This window comes from Haliotis cracherodii, unplaced genomic scaffold, assembly GCF_022045235.1.
Source record: "Haliotis cracherodii isolate W230 unplaced genomic scaffold, xgHalCrac1.p SCAF_5, whole genome shotgun sequence".
NCBI classification, from domain to species: domain Eukaryota; kingdom Metazoa; phylum Mollusca; class Gastropoda; order Lepetellida; family Haliotidae; genus Haliotis; species Haliotis cracherodii.
Genome location: NW_027266308.1, coordinates 48,542,378 through 48,563,162, shown reverse-complemented (window position 1 = coordinate 48,563,162; position 20,785 = coordinate 48,542,378). Strand labels below are relative to the sequence as shown.

General features: G+C 38.4%; 1 protein-coding gene across 1 annotated transcript in view; it reads left to right on the top strand.

The window, feature by feature from the left end:
- Positions 1–8,142: 8,142 nt before the first annotated feature.
- Positions 8,143–20,785, top strand: part of LOC139442063 (adenylosuccinate synthetase-like) — a 29,556-nt gene continuing 16,913 nt past the window's right edge. Inside the window, exons 1-5 of the mRNA XM_071222846.1 lie at positions 8,143–8,373; positions 11,696–11,798; positions 16,600–16,713; positions 19,143–19,200; positions 20,250–20,295. Coding sequence (XP_071078947.1) covers positions 8,191–8,373; positions 11,696–11,798; positions 16,600–16,713; positions 19,143–19,200; positions 20,250–20,295 — 504 coding nt within the window. The 5' untranslated portion in view covers positions 8,143–8,190. The remainder of the gene's footprint in view (positions 8,374–11,695; positions 11,799–16,599; positions 16,714–19,142; positions 19,201–20,249; positions 20,296–20,785) is intronic.

Below are 20,785 nucleotides of genomic sequence, written 5' to 3'. Positions count from 1 at the left end.
CGAACCGGGATTCGAACCCACAATCATAGGTTTCTGGCGTGCCCAAGGGATGCAACTCTGCACAGCGAATCGCGGCACCTTAGGCTACTGGACCACCCGTGCCCCCCAACAGGTTTTGAGTAATGGGCCCATGCGCTACTTGTATTTTGTTATAATTTAAAACTAACGGTAATGTACTTGCTAAATAACATTTAAAAGTACCCATTGTATACACAATGTACGACTAAAAGAAAGAGTAAGCATACACTTCAAAATAGGATTTGACCAAACAATTATCAACGTTATCAAAACGTTGCCAGGCTGAAAACATCGCCGATACACTGCAAATTTAATGTCCGGAACACAACAATGATATCCATATAAAATACATCACCATCGAATAACCATTTCTTGTTTGTTTCATTGTAGCCATCATCAAACAAGGGTGTATACTTTCTTTTGCAAGACAGTAATATATCTTTCATTTTATTCCATCTAAACGAAAGTACCGATAGCCTTGTGGGGTATCGATGTCACCCACTGATATTTTATTATTTTATATGGCCACTCACTTAACATGACGTGGTCCTGTGCACAGCTCACAGGTCATACTTCAGGTGAAGTTACGCAATGTCGGTCGGGGAGAGTAGTTAGAAGGGTCATAACGTTCGGCGGGTAAACCTCTGAGAGATACTAGGTCTTCGGTCCTCCTCAACACTGAAGCACATGTTACATGTGGTGTCTCCTTAGGCATGTGACTTTGTTCGGCACATGCCCCAGTTCACCCAGCAGACACAAATGACACCCTGTATGAGATTATAATGTGACTGTTAACCTTCTAGCGGCTTGCAAGGCAGGTTGGGTTGTATATTCCCCAGGAAGTTGAGAATGAAATTCGAGTGCACTCTGATCCATTGACCGGTATAATAATGTCAGCCATGCACCTTGTGTGAGAAAGCTTACTCAATATAAGTACACACATTATTATTTATTTTTCTTATTATCGTCATAATCAATTTACTATACAATACATCAACAGTTCAATCTATGTTTACATCTCTATTTAATGTTCTTTGATATGAGATACATGTATTTCTTTTAAGAATCCTTGTAGAGGCCATGTAATAAAATAATCTTAATCATGTTTGCCTTTTCAAAAACCCGCTCTGCTTCTCCCAGAGGTACGCATGTACAGTGACGTATTATTACACGTGTACCCGTTTGTTATAATAACCATATTCATACAACGTAAGTATATTACATGCCTTCGTATACACGGACAAAGTAAACAACACTGTAACCTTGACCGTCAACAACACGTCATTACTTGCCACGCCATGTCCTGCTGCTGCAAACAGCCTATAGATTGCTCAATGTGACAAAAACCTGGTATCCTGTTATCCCTGGTAAAGTAGGACAGTTGGGTTGATGTACTTGATAACCAGCCTCGCCTCAAGATGTGGTGTTGGAACACATAGAAAACACGTTGATTTATCCGATTCATGGTGTGTAAAATATTTTGTTCAAGTGTCTTTTGGAACTTGAGACTAACATTGGTAAAATAACATACGGCCGTATCTGTGATGATGTGGTCCTCACTGTAGTGACTTTGGTTTAAAGCCGCTTTTAACAGTATTCCAGTTATATCGCGGGCGTGTCAACTAAATGTGGGAGGAAAGCCCGAAGTGATGCAGGTCTCAGACGTTTACCACTTCGGTGAAACACACGAGCACGGGTATGGTGCTGACAAACCTAGAAACATAATCGGGGCGAACCGGGATTCGAAGCCACAATCATAGGTTTCTGGCGTGCCCAAGAGACGCAACTTTGCACAGCGAATCGCGGCACCTAAGACGACTGGGCCACCCGTGCCCCCGGTTCTCACTGTATGAAAGAGAGTTATTTTATTGCAGGAGGCTTGTATGCACGATCTCTCCGACCAGGTAGTGTGGGTGGACCGTACTGAGTTGCGTCCTATGGATCATGGGTTGGAATCCCAGATTTACCCTAATTAAGATCCTTTGTCAGCAGCATACCCGTGCTCGTGTTTCTACACCAATGGTAAACGACTCTGTACAATACAATTTCGGAAAATCTCATAAATGAAAAACATTTTACAAAATGACTTAAAAGTTGCCTCCTGAATATCTATGTAATCTTGTTCCTCCTAATGTCTCAGTGGGTGTTCGTTACTATTTAAGAACTTCTTCACAGGACATGCTAGAACAGTTAGCTACTCATACAGTGAAACAGCGATACCTGTTACAGTGAGAATATTACGTGATGATGTTCGGTCAAAAATACTGTTTATGGTTTTATTAAAAGTATCACTACAACTGAAGATCTTAAAATATGTGGCTTTAAATCAGACTACACATCATCGTTCCCGTTTCTGTCTAATTATCCGTTCCTGCCTAAGGTTCGGATGGAGTGATTAAAATGCGCATAAGTACCACGAGCATATTCATGATTCTGCTACCTTCTCATGTGCGTAACATTGTGGGGAACCTATAGTTATATTTTTTTTTAAACAAAACTCAATTACGAAAGTAGACAGCAAAGATTGCCATCTTTCCAATATATTCAAATTAAACTGTCATCCTGGTCCCAACAGTCACACAATGCGACCAAATAATCTGTCAAAAAGGACCAGCAGACTCACATGAGTGGCATAAACAAGCAACACACTTCATCGTCAATACTTCAATAGACATTACGTTCCTCCATCAACACATGTGTTTGTTGTTTAACGCCGCACTCGGCAATGTTACAGCTATTTGACAGCGGTCTGTAAATAATCGGGCCTGAACCAGACAATCCAGTGATTGACATCATGAGCATCGATCCACGCAATTGGGATACGATGACATGCATCAACCAAGTCAGTGCGCCAGACCACCCGATCCCGTTAGTCGCCTCTTACGACAAGCAGGGACCTATTCTGATCTTCATGAGTCTAAACTGTCAGAATATTATACTACAGTAAACTGCGGTTATAACGAACTCAAAGGGATTTCTAATTTCAGTTCGTTATAACCGTAGTTCGTTACAAGCATATATACAGCATAACTACAGCAAATAGTCGGGACCCAAAAAGTAAGTCCGTTATATCCGTCAGTTCGTTATAAGCGTGTTCGCTATAACCGTAGTTTACTGTATAACAAAATATGCAGCTGCTATGACCAGCAATGCCGATAAATTTTACAAATTCTGGTCAACATGTCATATGCTTTTCATGTAATTGTGTAAATGATCTACATGCAATAAAAATTGTAAAGGAGAAAAAACACATGAGGATAATACAGATTCCTTCTTTTCATGTCGTAACTATTGCAATCTTTGTAATAGTATGTACTACTGTATAACAGGACATGACTTGAATTCAGAATTGTAGTGACATGCTAAAACATCTATTGATATTAACCTTGCTATTACACAGTCGGTTCCCTTATGAAAAACACACCTTTCATAAGAATCATTTAACACTTGAATATGCGGTTTTAATACATTTACACAAATCTAAGACTTGCTTGTATTGTTTGATATGCTAGTATTTGAAGAGTGAAGGTATATTTGTACAAGCGTATATGTGTGCATGGATGCACCGGTTTGTATTCACGTGCTATATTGTTTAAATTTGTTTGTTTGTTTGTTTGTTTGTTGTCATGACATCCAGAATGTCCAGCGGCAAATTCTTCATATGTAAAACATAAGCTAAAATTATTGTAGGTATTTTATCCAGTATTTTCTGGAAGAGTAATTTCTTTAAACCAATAATGGAAACGACGGCATACAAAGAGAGCTATGTCCTTATATGGGCCTTTGATATGATCTCCTTTTAACCTTGCGACCAGCTTTTACAATCGACACCGGGGCTTTTTGATAAGTGCTTACGTCACACCGCACAATACCCTTACAATTAACTACTTACTGGCAGGTGGTGTATGTCAGAAAGGGGATACGACCTAATTAAACCATTGCGTGGATGTGTCTTACATTTGGAAGAACAAAACCCATGCGCGTTGATCACTCAGACGTTACATCTACAATGTCGTGCTCATTACGCCATGAATTGCGCAAGGTTAATCAATCACTTGGGGGGGGGGGGGGGGGGGGGGGGTTCTCTGGGTCACGTGAGTCGTAACTGCCACGGTTAGGTAATGACACAACCTGTAGATTAATACCAAACGTGTTTGAGAAAATTGGTGGTGCAAGTAGTTTGTATATGTTCTGCATCAGGCGTGGATAGCTGTATATTGAAGTGAAGGTAGGTTGAGCACATTTCTAGTTCAGTTTGATTTGTAAATCAGCTCTAGTTTTGACGTTGGACACAAATATCTTGTGCATCAAATGAAACCAATAATTAATAGATTTTTTTAATTATAAATGTTGTGTAATCCCGAAAAAGCAGTACACAATGGGGTGGCCCAGTCATCCAAGGCGCGGCATTTTGTTGTAAGGTGTCTACCCGGGGAGCGTGCGGATCGTGGGTTTGATTCCCAGAATCGCCCTGATTAGGACTGGGTGTCACCGTACCAATTCAATTCCTTACTACCGACGTGCTGCTGGAATATTTTCTAGTGCGGCGTTAAACGACATACAACGCCTAACTTATAACTCACCACTGAAATAGGCCAAAAATGGATTTTGGCTTGGTCAGATCAGGTATTGATTGTGGTAAACAGTCATATATAGGCTGTACGATATTCATAAACGAACACAGAGGTTAATTCTGAAGTATCGAATGTTCACGTTCAGATGCGCAAAACAAGTGCATTGATTTTTGTTATAGTACAATGTATGGTAACTAAGTTTACCTGTTTATGGATCGACATCGTATATAGTATATAGTACCTCGCTATAGATCCTAGCTCGTTATGCACCTCGATAGTCGAGTTGTGTGTGTCTGTGTGTGTGTGTTCCCCACAGTTATCGTCTGGATGATTATATTCGCTACATTTTATACGCCATATATATATATATATATATATGATCTTCTTATTGAGAATCAGTATTAAATAGAACAGTTAACAGTCGTGTTACATTATCTTGCCAGGGGTATTATCACATTCTACTTACGCCACAATCGGGTCGGGATTATCAAAACATTCGTGATATGACACATTACATTGGCGCCAAGACAGACATCAGCCCGTGCTGTGATATAGGCTATGTAGGAACTGTGGTATCGACTCTCTCTCTCTCTCTCTCTCTCTCTCTCTCTCTCTCTCTCTCTCTCTCTCTCTCTCTCTCTCTCTCTCTCTCATTCACACACACGCCATGACAGACATGTAGGAACTGTGGTATCGACTCTCACTCACACACACACACACACACACACGCGCGCCATGACAAACATCAGCCCGTGCTGTGATATAGGCTATGTATGAACTGTGGTATCGACCCCCCCCCTCCCTTTCTCTCTCTCTCTCTCTCTCTCTCTCTCTCTCTCTCTCTCTCTCTCTCTCTCTCTCTCTCTCTCTCTCTCTCTCTCTCTCTCTCTCACACATACAACTAATGATACGAACGTTACGACAGGTTGTGTAGAACGTTACAAGATTTGGTGTCCAGTGTGACATGGGCAGCTGTAGTGTGTAGAGTCGGTACATGTAGACTGTGGGGTGTATATAGCGTGTGTTGTGTGAGGCTTGGTGGTACGCAGTCTGATTTCTCTCCTACAGTAACAGGCTTGTTGGTATGTAGTCTGATTTCTCTCCTACTGTAACAGGCTTGTTGGTATGTAGTCTGACTTCTCTCCTACTGTAACAGGCTTGGTGGTATGTAGTCCTGACTTCTCTCCTACTGTAACAGGCTTGGTGGTATGTAGTCTGACTTCTCTCCCTACTGTAACAGGCTTGGTGGTATGTAGTCTGATTTTCTCTCCTACTGTAACAGGCTTGGTGGTATGTAGTCTGACGTCTCTCCTACTGTAACAGGCTTGGTGGTATGTAGTCTGACTTATCTCCTACTGTAACAGGCTTGGTGGTATGTAGTCTGACTTATCTCCTACTGTAACAGGCTTGGTGGTATGTAGTCTGATTTCTCTCCTACTGTAACAGTAGTCCTAAAACACCAGTGCTTGGCTGTAACGGCACCATGTTTTTGCATACAGAAAATATGGAAATATAACAAAAGGATTCTCTAATTATGATTTATGTAGGTATGACATTCACCATCAAAATCTGAGTTTCGTTCCATTAATATGACATGCACGAATAGAATCCACCAACTAATAAATTATTTATACATATTTACAAGTGCACACTTCACAAGTAGTCTGACACTGAGCATCACTTCACCACAGTTCCATGTCGTGATCTTCTGGCAATCGATAGATATCTATATCTACGAAATTATATGTTTGTGAAAATATATTTGACTGTGGAAATATTCCTGTCTGAAAATATATTTTGTGAAACTATATAATGAGTGAGCGTAGGCATGTACAGATGAATCCATGAAAGGTGCATGTTCGAGCACACTGAACAGACCAGTACGAGGGGTTGATCATGCACGCTTTCCTCGTGTGTTTGTTGTTTAACGATACACTAATCCAGCTATACATAACAGGATTTGTAAATATTCGAGTCTGGATCTGACAATCCAGTGATTATGAGCAACGACCCACGACGTCGAGGCACGGTGTCAGGCCTTCCATAAGTTAGTTCTCTTCCTTATGTGTTTCCATTCAAAGCCTTGACACGACATGAACATGGAGACGACACAGTTTGTTTGCAGGGTAAAATGTGTTAAACCTGTACATACGTACATTATTTATGTAAAGGCGTTTGTATACTAATATATATGCCAGGTTGTATGTCACTATGTGTGTCAGTGAGTATATACATGCAATATTATGCACACTGTACATATAGTTGTATGTATTTATGCGTATGTTACACATGTTATATCACTGTCTGAATGTATGACTATTTGTACGTGTGCGTGTGTGTGTGTGTGTATGTGTGTGTGTGTGTGTAGAATCGGCGTATGTATGTAGGCAAATGCGTACTGCTGTAGGTCTATATGCATTTGTATATGTATCAGTGGATGTATGTGTACGTGTATCTGATGAAACGTATGCTTACACATTTGTACATAATGCGTACCTTCACAGAAAAGTGGCTCGCGGTGCCACACATGCGGTGACCCGGTATCCACAATACCTATTGCTATATATTCAGTAGAGTTGTTGAATAGAATATGAATTCTTTAGTGACGTGCTATTTTGATTACGCATTGAATCTCTCTCTCTCTCTCTCTCTCTCTCTCTCTCTCTTCTCTCTCTCTCTCTCTCTCTCATACACACGAACCATTGACTGTGAAGGTACAATTTACTGTGACGTCACTGAAAATACGGGTCTATATTGCATACACAATAGTGCCTTAATGACGAAAAGGGCGATTTACATCGTTATTACACGTGGTTAGTATGTTATAACCGTGTCAATGAGATAACAGAGATAATTGTCTATGACGTCATAGTACTACCCATTACGTCGACAATTATGTCTATGCTAAACCAACACACACTTTTGTCTAAATAGCGTCAACAATGTTGTAGAGTGAGTTGAATTATCATCCAGCGCGTGGTCCGTATGCCTTTTTTCAATCAACTCGCTCATCTTGAACAATGGGCCGATAATGTGCATATATTGCCTCATCTGAAACCGTAAACATTATTTGGTTTGAAAGACATTCAAAGATTATTATCATGTAGATCTAGTGTGTATTGTAACGTGTGCCTATTTCGAGAAATGTCTATACTATGCACAGGAACTCGTTATTGATCAGTAAATAAAAATATATACCCCCTATATGTAAGTAGAGAACTACATATAGGGGGTATATATTTTTATTTACTGACCAATAACGAGTTCCTGTGATACTATGCTGCACCGGGCTTGATAATACATGTGTCTAATGAAATTTTCGCACTGCCTCGCATTTTAGGAGTTATTTCTACACCAAATACTGTCATCGCTAAAATAAAATGCCCTTCCTCATCTGATCAAACTCTACACACATTCCTGTTTCTCTTCGCCCCAATTCTCCTTTTGTCAAGTTTCATTCCCAACAACACGCGAGTTAGTACAAAAATGATGAAATATTTATGATCAAAGAACGATAACTCTATAAACTATCACACTGTTTCGCGCCAAATTGGGCTCTGCGCATGACCCCTATTTGTCTCCTTCCCGATCAACAGAGATGGCGAACAACTCAGACTGTCAACAACTTAATGGCAAAAATGGCGATGTACCCGCCAAAAGACAACGAGTAATGGAGACAGGGAAGATCACAGTTGTTTTGGGAACCCAGTGGGGCGACGAGGGTAAAGGCAAGGTCGTGGATCTGTTAGCAGCCGACGCGGATGTGGTGTGTCGATGTCAGGTAAATACACTACTCTCATACAACACATGTTATAGAAACCAACATCCAATCTAGCACCTCACACTGTGTCATCAAACTTGATCGCTTGCCAAAATCAAGCTAGTGGTTATGAATTGCACGCAAGGCCATGGGTTTGTGTGTTGTGTTGTTTTTACGGTAATCTGTCCTGATATTTATAGATATGTAGGCCTCGGTCGGTAGATCTACCGAGGAAACACATGTTGCATGATTGCCTTGTAGTTGCCACTGGATACATAGTTCAGCTGCACTAGCTTTTTTCTACATCTACGCTACAGCTTCTCGCTCTTCCTCAATAAAACGATACATTTCAGGATTTGAAGAATTAACTAATCCATTCTGACAGTTAACTCCAACAGAAACTAAATGAGAGCATACAGAACAGAAGAAAACATACGGATATTGAAGGACACAGATAAATTTATTCACTTTTTTTTGTCAAGAGTAATGCTTGACTTGGTTTGGCGTCATACGCAGAGAAGAATTGTACAGGCCTAATTTAAAGATTCACTTCACACTACTTTACCATAGAATCTACTTAAAAAAACAAAAAAGAAATACACTTAGAAAAGCTCTTCTGTATATCTGCCTGGGTAATTCCTGTTACACAGTAAGATACAATTCCCTCATTCAAGGACAGGAAAGAAGTTTAATTGGTATAATTACCCAACAACATAAACTGACATTAAATCCAGAAATAAAGTTACCTTATTTAAAGATATGTCTACAAAAAAAAAAAAAAAATCCAAATGGAGCCCAGATCAAGCCTTTATTTCTGGACTTGCTGGGGTGGTCAGGTAGCCTAGTGGTTAAAGTGTCCGCTCGTTCACGCTGAAAACCCAGGTTAGATTCCCAACACGGGTACCATGTGTAAAGCCCATTTCTGGTGTCCCCAGCCGCGATATTGCTGGAATATTGCTAAAAGCGGCATAAAACCATACTCACTCAGTCTAGACTTGATTTGACTCCTTTTCTAATTTATTCTTTTGGGTCTGTGAGAGGACTGCCTTACAAGATTTTCTCTATTAAACAAAGTTGATTAATAACAATTCAAATGAATTTTTTTAGACAAACTGTAAATTGACAATTTGGCCATATTTGATGTTCGTGTTTGCTCACCATAAGTAAATTATTTACATGAACCAGCACACAGAAATGTGTGGCTATCAAGTGAGATAGTTAACGATGACTGTCAAAAGATTGCCTGTATGGATGTTTCAAGTGCCAGGGCAGGAAAAGCATGGTCTCTTGGAATCAATGCAGAGCTCTTTCAGTGATGAATTGTTTGATAGGCATTACTTTTATCTACTTCAGTGATGTTAAATATGAACGTCTCGGTATTCAATGTTTCAGAGCTACAGATAAGCTGCGTATTTGCGTAAAATACCCCCCCAAAATATTCAAAACCTAATTACTTTCCATTTACTTGTGTACAGAAAAGTATGCATTAAATGAAAAACTCAGATGTTTAAAAACAGCATGCGTATATACCCAATAAAGCTTTTTCAGCATGCGTACAATGGAGCTAATTTCCGAAGCACAATTACATGCTAATTAACTTTCCAATTCAAGCCTTTAGTTAGAACCCTTATATATATATATATATACCAATATTTTTTCACTCATCTATTCATCACTCTATTGTTTTTTTTCACCAAATGAGCTAACATTTTGATATTTTAAAAAAACCCCGAAAAGATAATGTTTTAAAATATCGGTTACCCGATGAAAAATGTAATAACCCAATTGAAATAGAAACCTTCAAGTAAAAACTCAATTGCTCAAAAAGTTATCTGGAGCTCTTTTGACCATAACCTTGCAACATTACACTATAACCAATAGTAAGAAATATTGAAGTTTCATATTTTGTCTCTAACCAACCTTCTCCCAGCCAGTCACAACTGACATGAACTCCAATATCTGAGCTTTGTGAGGCAGGCTATGACAACCTCAGTGTACAGTTTTACTGAGAATCAACCTTGTGTCTTATATGTATATCACACTGCAGTCTAAGTGAGTACTCGCGACTCGGTTACAAAAGGTATTGTTGGTGTGACACAGATACTTGCCACGTAAAACGAAGTCCAATAAATGTAAAAAGTTCGAAGTAATGTTTTAATCTACTAAACATCACCATCCATGGTTTCCATTTGGTGTATTTTCTATGTTTCTTATGTTGTTTTCAAATTTGATAATGATTTAGAAGAATGTTCTACAACATAGCGATAAAATGGTGAACATGTCCAAATGCCGTTAATCTCCATCATGACCGTTGAATCACCACAGACAGAAGACTAAGTCATGTGTTTTTTTAAAAAGCTTTGGAAATGAACACAGCCCTCAGGGTCCTCTTAACAACATTCATCTTCCCGAGGCAAGAGAGCTAACTGACTATAAAAGTCCAGTTTCCACCCTTGCCGAACTAGGCTGGTATTATGGAGTAACATTTTGGCTGGACTAACGAGTCTATGCATAGTCCAATCAAAATCACGCATCGAAATCCGGTTCGTAAAGTGTCGTGCAGATTTCGGTCGACTGCAGGATTTGCATAGCATGTGCACCGCTAACTCGTCAACAGATATTTTCTAAATCTTTTCATGTTTTTAATCAAGGTGCTCACGTGATTTGATGCACTTCGCGATGTAAGACTCGTTTTATCACAATATAGATCTTGATTATCGATCAGATTGTCTTGACTGAGCGCCACCGTTTTGTTTGAAGCAAATGCAAGTGATACGAGAGGTTAAATCTGATTGGTCAATAGGAGAGGCATAGAAAGGACATAACTCGTAATAGCTACTGGTGGTGATACGATCGAGCCCAGGAATTCCAGCCTAGATCGGCAAGGATGGAAACTGGACTTTTAAAGTCAGTTAACTCTCTTGCCTCGGGAAGATGAACAACATTAGGCAAACACATCAAACTGGCACAGAAAACTCCCCAGTACCAATTGCTTCCCTGCTATGTTTTAGTGTCAACATTATCATGACTGCTCATAATATAACAATATGTCATATTAGGTGACAACAAATTGATTGATGACTTGGTTTTCAGTTTTTCCATTTCAGAAAATAAACTCTTTGTTGACAGTTGAGGCATGACTGTTTGATCAAGTGTGGATGAGATTTACAATACACTACTGTTTCAAAACTCTTGAAAACAGACTTTTTATACTGTCTCTTTATTGTTAATGCTGTAAATATAAAAATATACATTGTAGTCTTTCGATAGGAATTGTTTAGATGGATTCTTCATAATTTATGATGCAAAGGTAGGAAACTATAATGGTGCTTTGATCTTTCAGGGCGGGAACAATGCCGGACACTCAGTTGTTGTTGATGGGAAAGAATTCGCGTTCCACCTACTGCCTAGTGGAATCGTCAATCCAGGATGCAAAGCTCTTATTGGTGAATATTTTTGTTCTTTCTATAACAGCAAGCATGGGTGGCCCAGTTGTGTAAAGCACCACATTTCGCTGTGTAGAGTTTCGTCCCTTGGGCACGCAAAAACCTATGATCATGGGTTCGAATTCCGGTTAGCCCTGATTATGTTTCAAAGTTTGTCAGCACCTCACCCAGGCTGGTAGGTTTCACAAGTTGGTAAACGTGAGACGTGCATCCCCACAGTAAACTGACATGCCGTAACTAGAATACTACTTTAAATAGGGCTGCAGCGAATACAGTATGAGGCAAATACGATACGTATCACAAATATAGGCTAACAAATACGAATATATATTCACGAATACATAAAGAAGTCCACAGTTAAGGAAGAGAATTTATGGATGTCAACTTCTTCATTATGAGGAACACAACGTTTCAGAGTATATGCTTACTCCTTCATGAAGATTCTTTTTACGTATGGAAATGTTTGACGAGTCACCGTTTGAGTTTTCCTACACCTAATTGTGAAAACGTTATGTTGACATATAATAGTCAAACTGCAACAAAATACATCTTTTAACAAGTCAAGTTTGGCATTTATGATATATGTATCCATTCTTCTGACAACTAAGGTTTGTTTCAAGGCATTAGTGGCGGTAATCTGATATATAATAGTGTGTTTGTGCGCGATTTCTTGGAAATTAATGTAAACAATATTTAATGGAATTTTTAATAAAATCAATATTAGATAGACATTGAACACATTTCTATAACCAAATAGTGAAGTAATAGGATTAAATTACGTCCTTCGGTTTCGATTTTTTGGCTGTTACGTTTGGTGTTACATGCCCTTGGTAATCAGCTGATAATGTCTGCGTTGGGGGGGAAAAACATCATGTCAGTGTAAGACTTAGGTTTATTAAAATTGTACGTCATGTAATTGCTCAGGTGGAAACATTTCAGTGATATTTTTGTGAAACAAACAAGCAATGCATCGTGACAATGCCGCTTTTTGCTTAATGTTTTGGTTTGCAGTAACATAAGGGGCCTCACAAACTGAGACAAGTTACGCTACTGCCTGTCTTGTATATATAATATTCCATTTTGCACATCTCACTGTGATCAATAACAGTTCAACTGAAAAAGCCCTTTTTAAAAATATAAATTAATATTTGAATTTAGTGACCACAGATAACGAATTCAATTCATGAAGGGATATGGTTTGATTGACCAAATACGCGAGTGAAATGTAACAGCCCTACTATTCAAATAGTCACTCACTCACTCTCTCTCACACACGTACACACACAGAGTATATCTAAACGTTAGTAGAGAAAATCAATACAAAATGAACACATTAGTTTCTACATAGGTATTCTTTATTGTGTATATGTGTCAGGTGTAAATTCACAGTGGCACCACTTATACTCGTGTAGGTGCCCCATGTCAAGGCTGACCTTGAAGTTGAAGGTCATACTTGTACACTAGTTGTGTGACATTATTCTTATATATACTCATATAGGTTCCCAAGGATATTTTATGGCTGACTTTAAACTAAAGATCCAGGTGATACTTGTAAACTAGTTTTTTTACGTTGTCGTGCTTATTTGCTCATATCAGGCCTAAAAGTTTAAATTTTTACCATGTAGCCGTATGGCTCAAGCATTTTGTTCCAGGTAGCCAGTGGTAATATCAAGAAGCCAATATTGTAGGTAGCCAAAACGTTTGAAATTATCTTTTATCAAATAACCATTATAATATGTACAAATCATAGCACTAAAGTACTCACGGAAATGAAAAAAACCCTGTTTTTCTCAATTTAAAAATCGACGCAAAGTGTTACATAGCTGTAAATACAAAATACCAAAACAACTCGAAAAGTACTAGTCTGGATTTGCTAGTTTGATCTCAGTGAACAATACAAAATGTACTTTACAGGAGGTAATTTGTCGGCACTTTCAACATTCAAAAATAAAACTAAGTCCAAATTGACATAGCAGAAACAGACTATAGGCATTATGCACCTGTTCTCACCCGTCGTCAAGGTGTCATAGGTCACCTTGATCTACATGATCTACTTACACCTGGTTATGCCCTGTATCACAATAGTCTGTTTTATTCACATTTATACACACTTTTACGTGTAAAAAGGCATAAAAACATTTGATACGCTGTATTTGTGCACGGCCCAATTAGTACTAATTTAGTTGTTTGAATATTTACATATTTTGTATATTAACTGCATTTATTTAAGATCTGAGGTCGAAAAAAACAGGGTTTTTTTCATTTCCGTGAGTACTTTAGTCTTGAAATTTTATATTAGTTAAAACTGTACTTGTTTTTTGTTATTTGTGACTCAATCAATGATGCAATTTATGTTACTAGATTATTTAGGTATATCAAACTTATCCAGTGAGCACTATCAACTGAAATAAAATGCTAATTACATAAATATTTAGGTATTTCTGTTCGTTGTTGACTTTAGGAGGTATTATTCGCAAGTACAATTGTAGGCACACGTTTTCCACAATCAGCTTTTATTCATTTTGTGTCTTCAAATGTGAAGCAACAGAATTTAGTTGCCACAAGATATTTTTCAAGGTAGTCATTTGTCTACCTCTGAATCTCAGACAGTAGACAATTTGAAATTTAGGTCGAATTGGCGACTGTTTTAGTCGCATTTTTGAGGTCTGCATATAGGTGCCCCAAGGTATGCTGTGGCTGACTTTAAAGATCTAGGTCATACTTAAGATTAGCTTCGTTAAAACTTGTTATCATTAAAACTCAACTATATATGATGTGGTTTCATTAGGAAGGTCAAGGTTACAGTAGATGTCATTCAGTTTTGATGTGGTTTTATACTGGTTTTAAGTAATGATAATGTTTTATACACCACACATATTGTTTATTATTGAAGATTGAAGAAGCTTTGTACAAAAGTTGATACTGGTTCAACATGTATTGTTAATCATTCAATTTATCTTCAGGCACGTTATGTTGCAGTGTATAGATGCTGCCAAGTTAGGTTGCAGTTTACACTTGAATATTAAAACATACAGGATTGCAGCTATCCCATGCCTGACTCAGTTCAATTGACGTTGGGGGGGCACAAGTGGCCCAGTCGTCTAAGGTGCCACGATTCGCTGTGCAGAGTTGCGTCCCTATGATTGTTGGTTCAAATCCCGGTTCGCCCCGATTATGTTTCTAGTTTTTTTCAGCACCGTGCTCGTGGGTTTCACTGAAGTGGTAAACGTCTGAGACCTGCATCACTTCAGGCTTTCCTCCCACATAAAGCTGACACGCCGTGATATAACTGGAATACTGTTAAAAGCCGTGTTAAACCCAACTCACTCACTCACACATTTGACGTTCCTTGACTGTTTGACAGGTAGAATTCTGTGTTAAGCTTATCTGTTGTATGAAAAATGAAATTGCCATTAAAATGTTACTGCAGGAAGCTGACTTGGGGGAATATAGCTTTTCAAGTATCAGATCATAAAGGAATTGTCACATTTTGTGAAACCTGATATGGATCAGTCTGAACTTGATCATGAAGACTTGCTCCAGATTTACACAGATTCCTCCAAAATATCCTATAGACAGCAGCACATACTGGTAGATGTACTGCATCTTCAGTGTTACTGATGACTTAGTCTGTCACACAGACCCTGATACAAATATATATCAAATACAGCCCATGCAAGTCTATAATGTTTGGCAAGTCTAGATCACTGCAGTATCTGAAAATGAAGAGAGTCACTGGGCTCCTTTTTATTATATTTTTATTAAGATTACTAAACAACTGTTTTTTTCTGTACAATATGTTCATTTCAGAGACTAGATGTTAGTCTCCTGAGGACTAAGCTTCCTGACTCATACATGTAGGGTAGTAACAGATTATAGTATACATAATTCTTTAGTTGACTTACGACCACAATAAATTGAACATTAGATTCTCATAATTTCATTAAAAATATAATTTTCTAATAGAAGATTTAAGATTGGAAGCATTTTATTCTGTAAACATATTATGTTACTTTTTTCAGACATCTATATACAGATGTGATTTCCATGAATCATGAATGTTTAAGAGGGGTTTTAAAGTGAGGTTGGTGGTGATGAAAATCTATTATTCATTGCCTAATCAGTATTGATAGTGAGAAGATATTGAACATGTGGAATGAATAGTTAAGCAGCTGGACACATCCCTACGATCCCATGTCGAGGTGTTTGATTAGCTATTGCACCTACATGGAATCAATATCAGAATGTTTTGCCCAGTGGTTAAAGCATTTGCTTGTTATGTCAAGGGCCTGGGTTTGATTCCCCACATGGGTACACTGGGTGAAGCCCACGGCTGGTTTCCCCTGCCTGATATTGCTGGAATATAGCTCAAAGTGGCGTGAAGCCATAATGACCTATTCGCATGTTTTTGCAATTCTGAGATGTAGATGTACAGCATTAAAGTGTTGGATATTGTGGACTGTCTACCATTATAGTACCAATAGGTACTTAGTTTGATGTTTAAAACCACCCTCGGCAATATTCCCACTATATGGTGGTGGTCTGTATATAAAGTCAAGTTTTAACAAGACAGTGATTGACATTTTTATTGAATTATGTCTTCAGACTTGGCATTTGAAGTTTACACTGTGATATTGATTGTCGAAATCAACATGAACATCTGTGAAGCTCCATCTATTGTCTGTTGCTAGCAAGCTTCAACATACATCCGGGGCTTGAGTTGAATGATTGATTACTAATAGTTTGCATTATATATGATTCAGATTTGATTTTGTAAAGCAAAAATTGTATATATTTGCAGGAAATGGCGTTGTCATTCATCTACCAAATCTGTTTGATGAGATTGCCAACAATGAAAAGCATGGCCTCCCTGATTGGAAAGGGAGACTACTCATCTCAAACAGAGCTCACTTGGGTAAGTTTTGTTTGTGTGAGCATGATGTATGACCCAGATGCATTGATTGAGTGAAGACAGCCTCTGTAGGAGCTCCATATAGAGTACATTGAAATGATGAGACGTGCATGAACGGTTGGGAAACTGAGACCAGCAGGAAACAGGCATGTGTGATGACACTCTCTCCCATGTCACCCATACACTCCTGGTGTAAACAACTGACGGACGATATTGTTATCTTCTTGTGTTACTATTTGTTTTGAGTTTCAGGGTCCTGTTGTTTTGATTCTGTAGAACAAACTTCCTGTGAAACATTCTACAACTGATCACATGATCTCATGTACCTGCACCATCTGGCTGACATCATTGATTATAGATTTACAAATGATGCTTCCACATTGTAAATCTATTGATACATACGGTTGTTGTTCCCATTACCTTATATCAATGTCTATAATGTGACTTATCTGTGGAAACCTTTGAAATCAGTGCAAATGTATATACCCTGTCTGTACTACGATCAGTGCAAATGTATATACCCTGACTGTACTACGATCAGTGCAAATGTATATACCCTGTCTGGACTACAATCACAACTGCAGCCCAGCAGCAATGCATGCGGAGGTGTTAATGTTTTAGTTGAAAAATATATACTACTCAACAGTTTCTAAGGACCAAATTTTCATTTTTAGGTGTGGTTCTTGGCAAATGTTTAGTAGTATTTGTTTATCTTTGTTTTTTCTTTGATGCTTCGGACTGCCTCCATGGTCTAGTGGTAGAGCATCCGCCCAGAGAGCGGAAGGTCCGGGGTTTGATCCCAGACCGCGTCATACCAAAAGACGTTAAAAGATTGTACTTGTTGTTACCCTGTCTGGCGCTCGGCATTAAGGGGCTAAAACAAGGACGGCTCGGAGTCAATATACTGTGTCTGTCTGAGTGGGGTATTCATGTTAAACTGCGGCATGGTATCTCAGTGAACTAGCACTATAAATCGGCATCAGTCCGGACTAGTACAAGCAGCCACACAAACACACAGACGTACATGCACGTCGCTATATAAGCGTAATAATCTTGGACGCGATGTTAAACCCCATTTCACCTCACCCCAATCTTAGATGCTTCATTGCTTGTATAACTCCATGACTCCAATTTGTTAACTTGGATAGCTGCCAGTAAACTAAAGTGAAAAGAGGCAATGCGTTTGATCTTTCATGAGATAAAGGGAATCTATACCTGTTATTAAATCACCAATTAACTGTTATAATTTACAAAGCTTTGTTTTGTTTAACTGTCAGCTTTTATATTGACAAAATCCTATCCACACCTACACATTCTGATGTCACAATAGAAATTGATTTGATTTTCATAGGTTAGGTATCACATGTTAGGTCAACAGATTGGGACATCTGATGTTAAGAAATTAAAATGTCATTATTGGTTATGTTTTTGTCTATGTTGCTTTTTGTTTTTAAAACAACCATATAATTTAAGAGAATTATGGAAATGCAGTGATGATTTATGTGAGATATATACCGGTAGTCCAAACAAATGTTATACTGTATGTGTACCAGCTGTTTTGAGATGATCCTGTTATCCTGACTTTCTGTTTTCAACAACAGATTATTGATTATCATATTTTTGCTGTCAGCTGGCTTGGCAATCTAGATTAAGGCGTGGTTCATTTATACTTTCTTTGCAGAAAATATTTATAATGAAATAAAGAAATAAAATAAAATTGGCCTTCATGTTGCAAAATGGTTTTAATGATAGTCATTTTGATTGAAATTTTTGTTTTCATGGTCAAGCATTAGCACATGGCTTTCAGACATCGCTAGTGGAACCTCAAACAGCTAGAAATATATGTGAGATCTTCTAACCACCACCACCACCATGTTCATGTTCATGATGTCATTCACTGGATTGTCCCATCCACCAGACTCAATTATTTACAGACCGCTGTCATATAGCTGGAATATTGCTGAGTGCAGCTTAAAACAAAAAACAACCAACCAATCATGATGTTCATTTCCTTTTGCGAATTGTCAATGAAGACATAAACAGTGATCGTGTTGTTTTATCGTGAACAAATAATGGTATTTTTTGGTCTCCAACCAAAGATGAAGCTGTGTCATTGCGAACTAAAAAACATGTTGTGTAAGTGTCATTGCCAATCAATGGTTGGTCATTGGCATCCATTATCGGGCTTGTTATCACAGATTGGAGGTGACATTAAGTAGTGGCAGGGTTCTGCCCACCGTAATGTTATAGATGCAGATATTTGCCCTTAAGTCCCTTACTTGTGCCAGGATCCGCTGATTGTTTCAGAACCATAACCGTTCTGTGTTTCATCAAATGAGTTTCATGAGGGTCCGAAATGGTCAGGTTTTAATTTCATTTACGTAGTCTATTCTAAACAAGGTAGAGATCACAGTTCTTTTGTTATTTTTCAGTTTTCGATTTGCACCAGAAAGTGGATGGGATGCAGGAATCAGGGCGTGGCACGAAATTGTAAGTTTATCGATTGTTAAATTTGGACAATGATACGAACAACGATTATGACTGTAATTATGTGTGACTGATCGCAGGGACGGCAATTGTAATTTGTAGGGTTATGGAATTTGGCACTGATGACCCTGTAGAACACTAGACTTGATATGTCACATGTCCTTCAATGTCCTTGATATGACCATAATGTGGTCCCTAGATTTAAATACTTTTCAGAGATTTATCCAGTATTCAGATTAACTTGTGAAAAAATATTATTAATAATAATTGTTTGCTTCTTATTGCCTGAAATTGCATTCAATACAATAATGCCCCTTCTCTGGTCCTGTTACAAAATCATATTTAGTTTTAATTACAGTCAAACACTGTTGTGTTGAGGTTGAAGGGACCTACGTAATTACGCAAGTTACGCGATGTTCGAAAATGAAACTGAAAATGATGAATAGATTTGGAATACACAAGGACCATGCTTTTACTTCTAGAAAACCATAAGTTAGACACAACACTGTTTGACTGACACGAATTGGAGTTTTTTTAATTTGATTTTGGGCCGAACATTGGTCTCTGAGCAGATAAACCCTGCTGTTGCTGCATTATGCTAGTGCTAACATTGATGACCCTGACAAGTCCCTAATATTTCGACCCTTGAAGATTCCAGGGTAGAATAGGTCTTCAGCAACCCATGCTTGCTGTAAAAGGTGACTATGCTTGTCGTAAAAGGCGATCGGGTGGGTGGTCAGGCTCGCTGACTTGGTTGATACATGCCATTGATCCCAATTGCGTGGATCGATGCTCATGATGTCAATCACTGGATTGTCTGGTCCAGACTCGATTATTTAACAGACCGCCGTCATATAGCTGGAATATTGCTGAGTGTGACGTTAAACAACAAACAAACCAACCAACCAACCTTAATATTTCAGACATTTGTGCTGAATGTGGTAGCACTTTGAGCAATCTTTAGGGTGCGGATTTTGCGCATATAAAAATATGCTCTTTACATATCAGATACTGTGTTTGCAAGTATCATACAATATACTTTTTTTCAACAGGATCGGAACTACAAAGAAAGGAATAGGCCCGGCTTATTCCTCTAAGGTAAGTACAGTCTCAAATGTGAAGCACAAATATCTCAAATATTTGGTAAATTGAAAAATTACTTTCTATGCATAGAGACCTGAAATATATATTGGTTTATTAAAAATAAGAATATGTCCCCTTCAGTTAAGTGTATTGATGCATGGAATTTATGAAAATATGACTATATCCACATCGTCAATGCTTTACAAGTTCGTATGTACTCTGCCCCTCCTGCATCCATGGATGTTTCACAGTGAAGTCGCTATTTATAACCTCGAACAAATCACATGACGACCTTGTTAGAACAAGAGGTAAACCAAAGAGTGATCAGACCAAAGAGTGCTGAGATATAATCTCACAAACAGCAGTGTTCTCACTTGACACCGTCTGCTCTACACTTTGCTTCAGTGCCAGACAAGGGAGCTAGTGTTAGCACAAAATTCATGCTCATTTGACTTCCGAGACTATTACTCTGCCTGATAGACAAATGTAGGGTATATTTAACCAT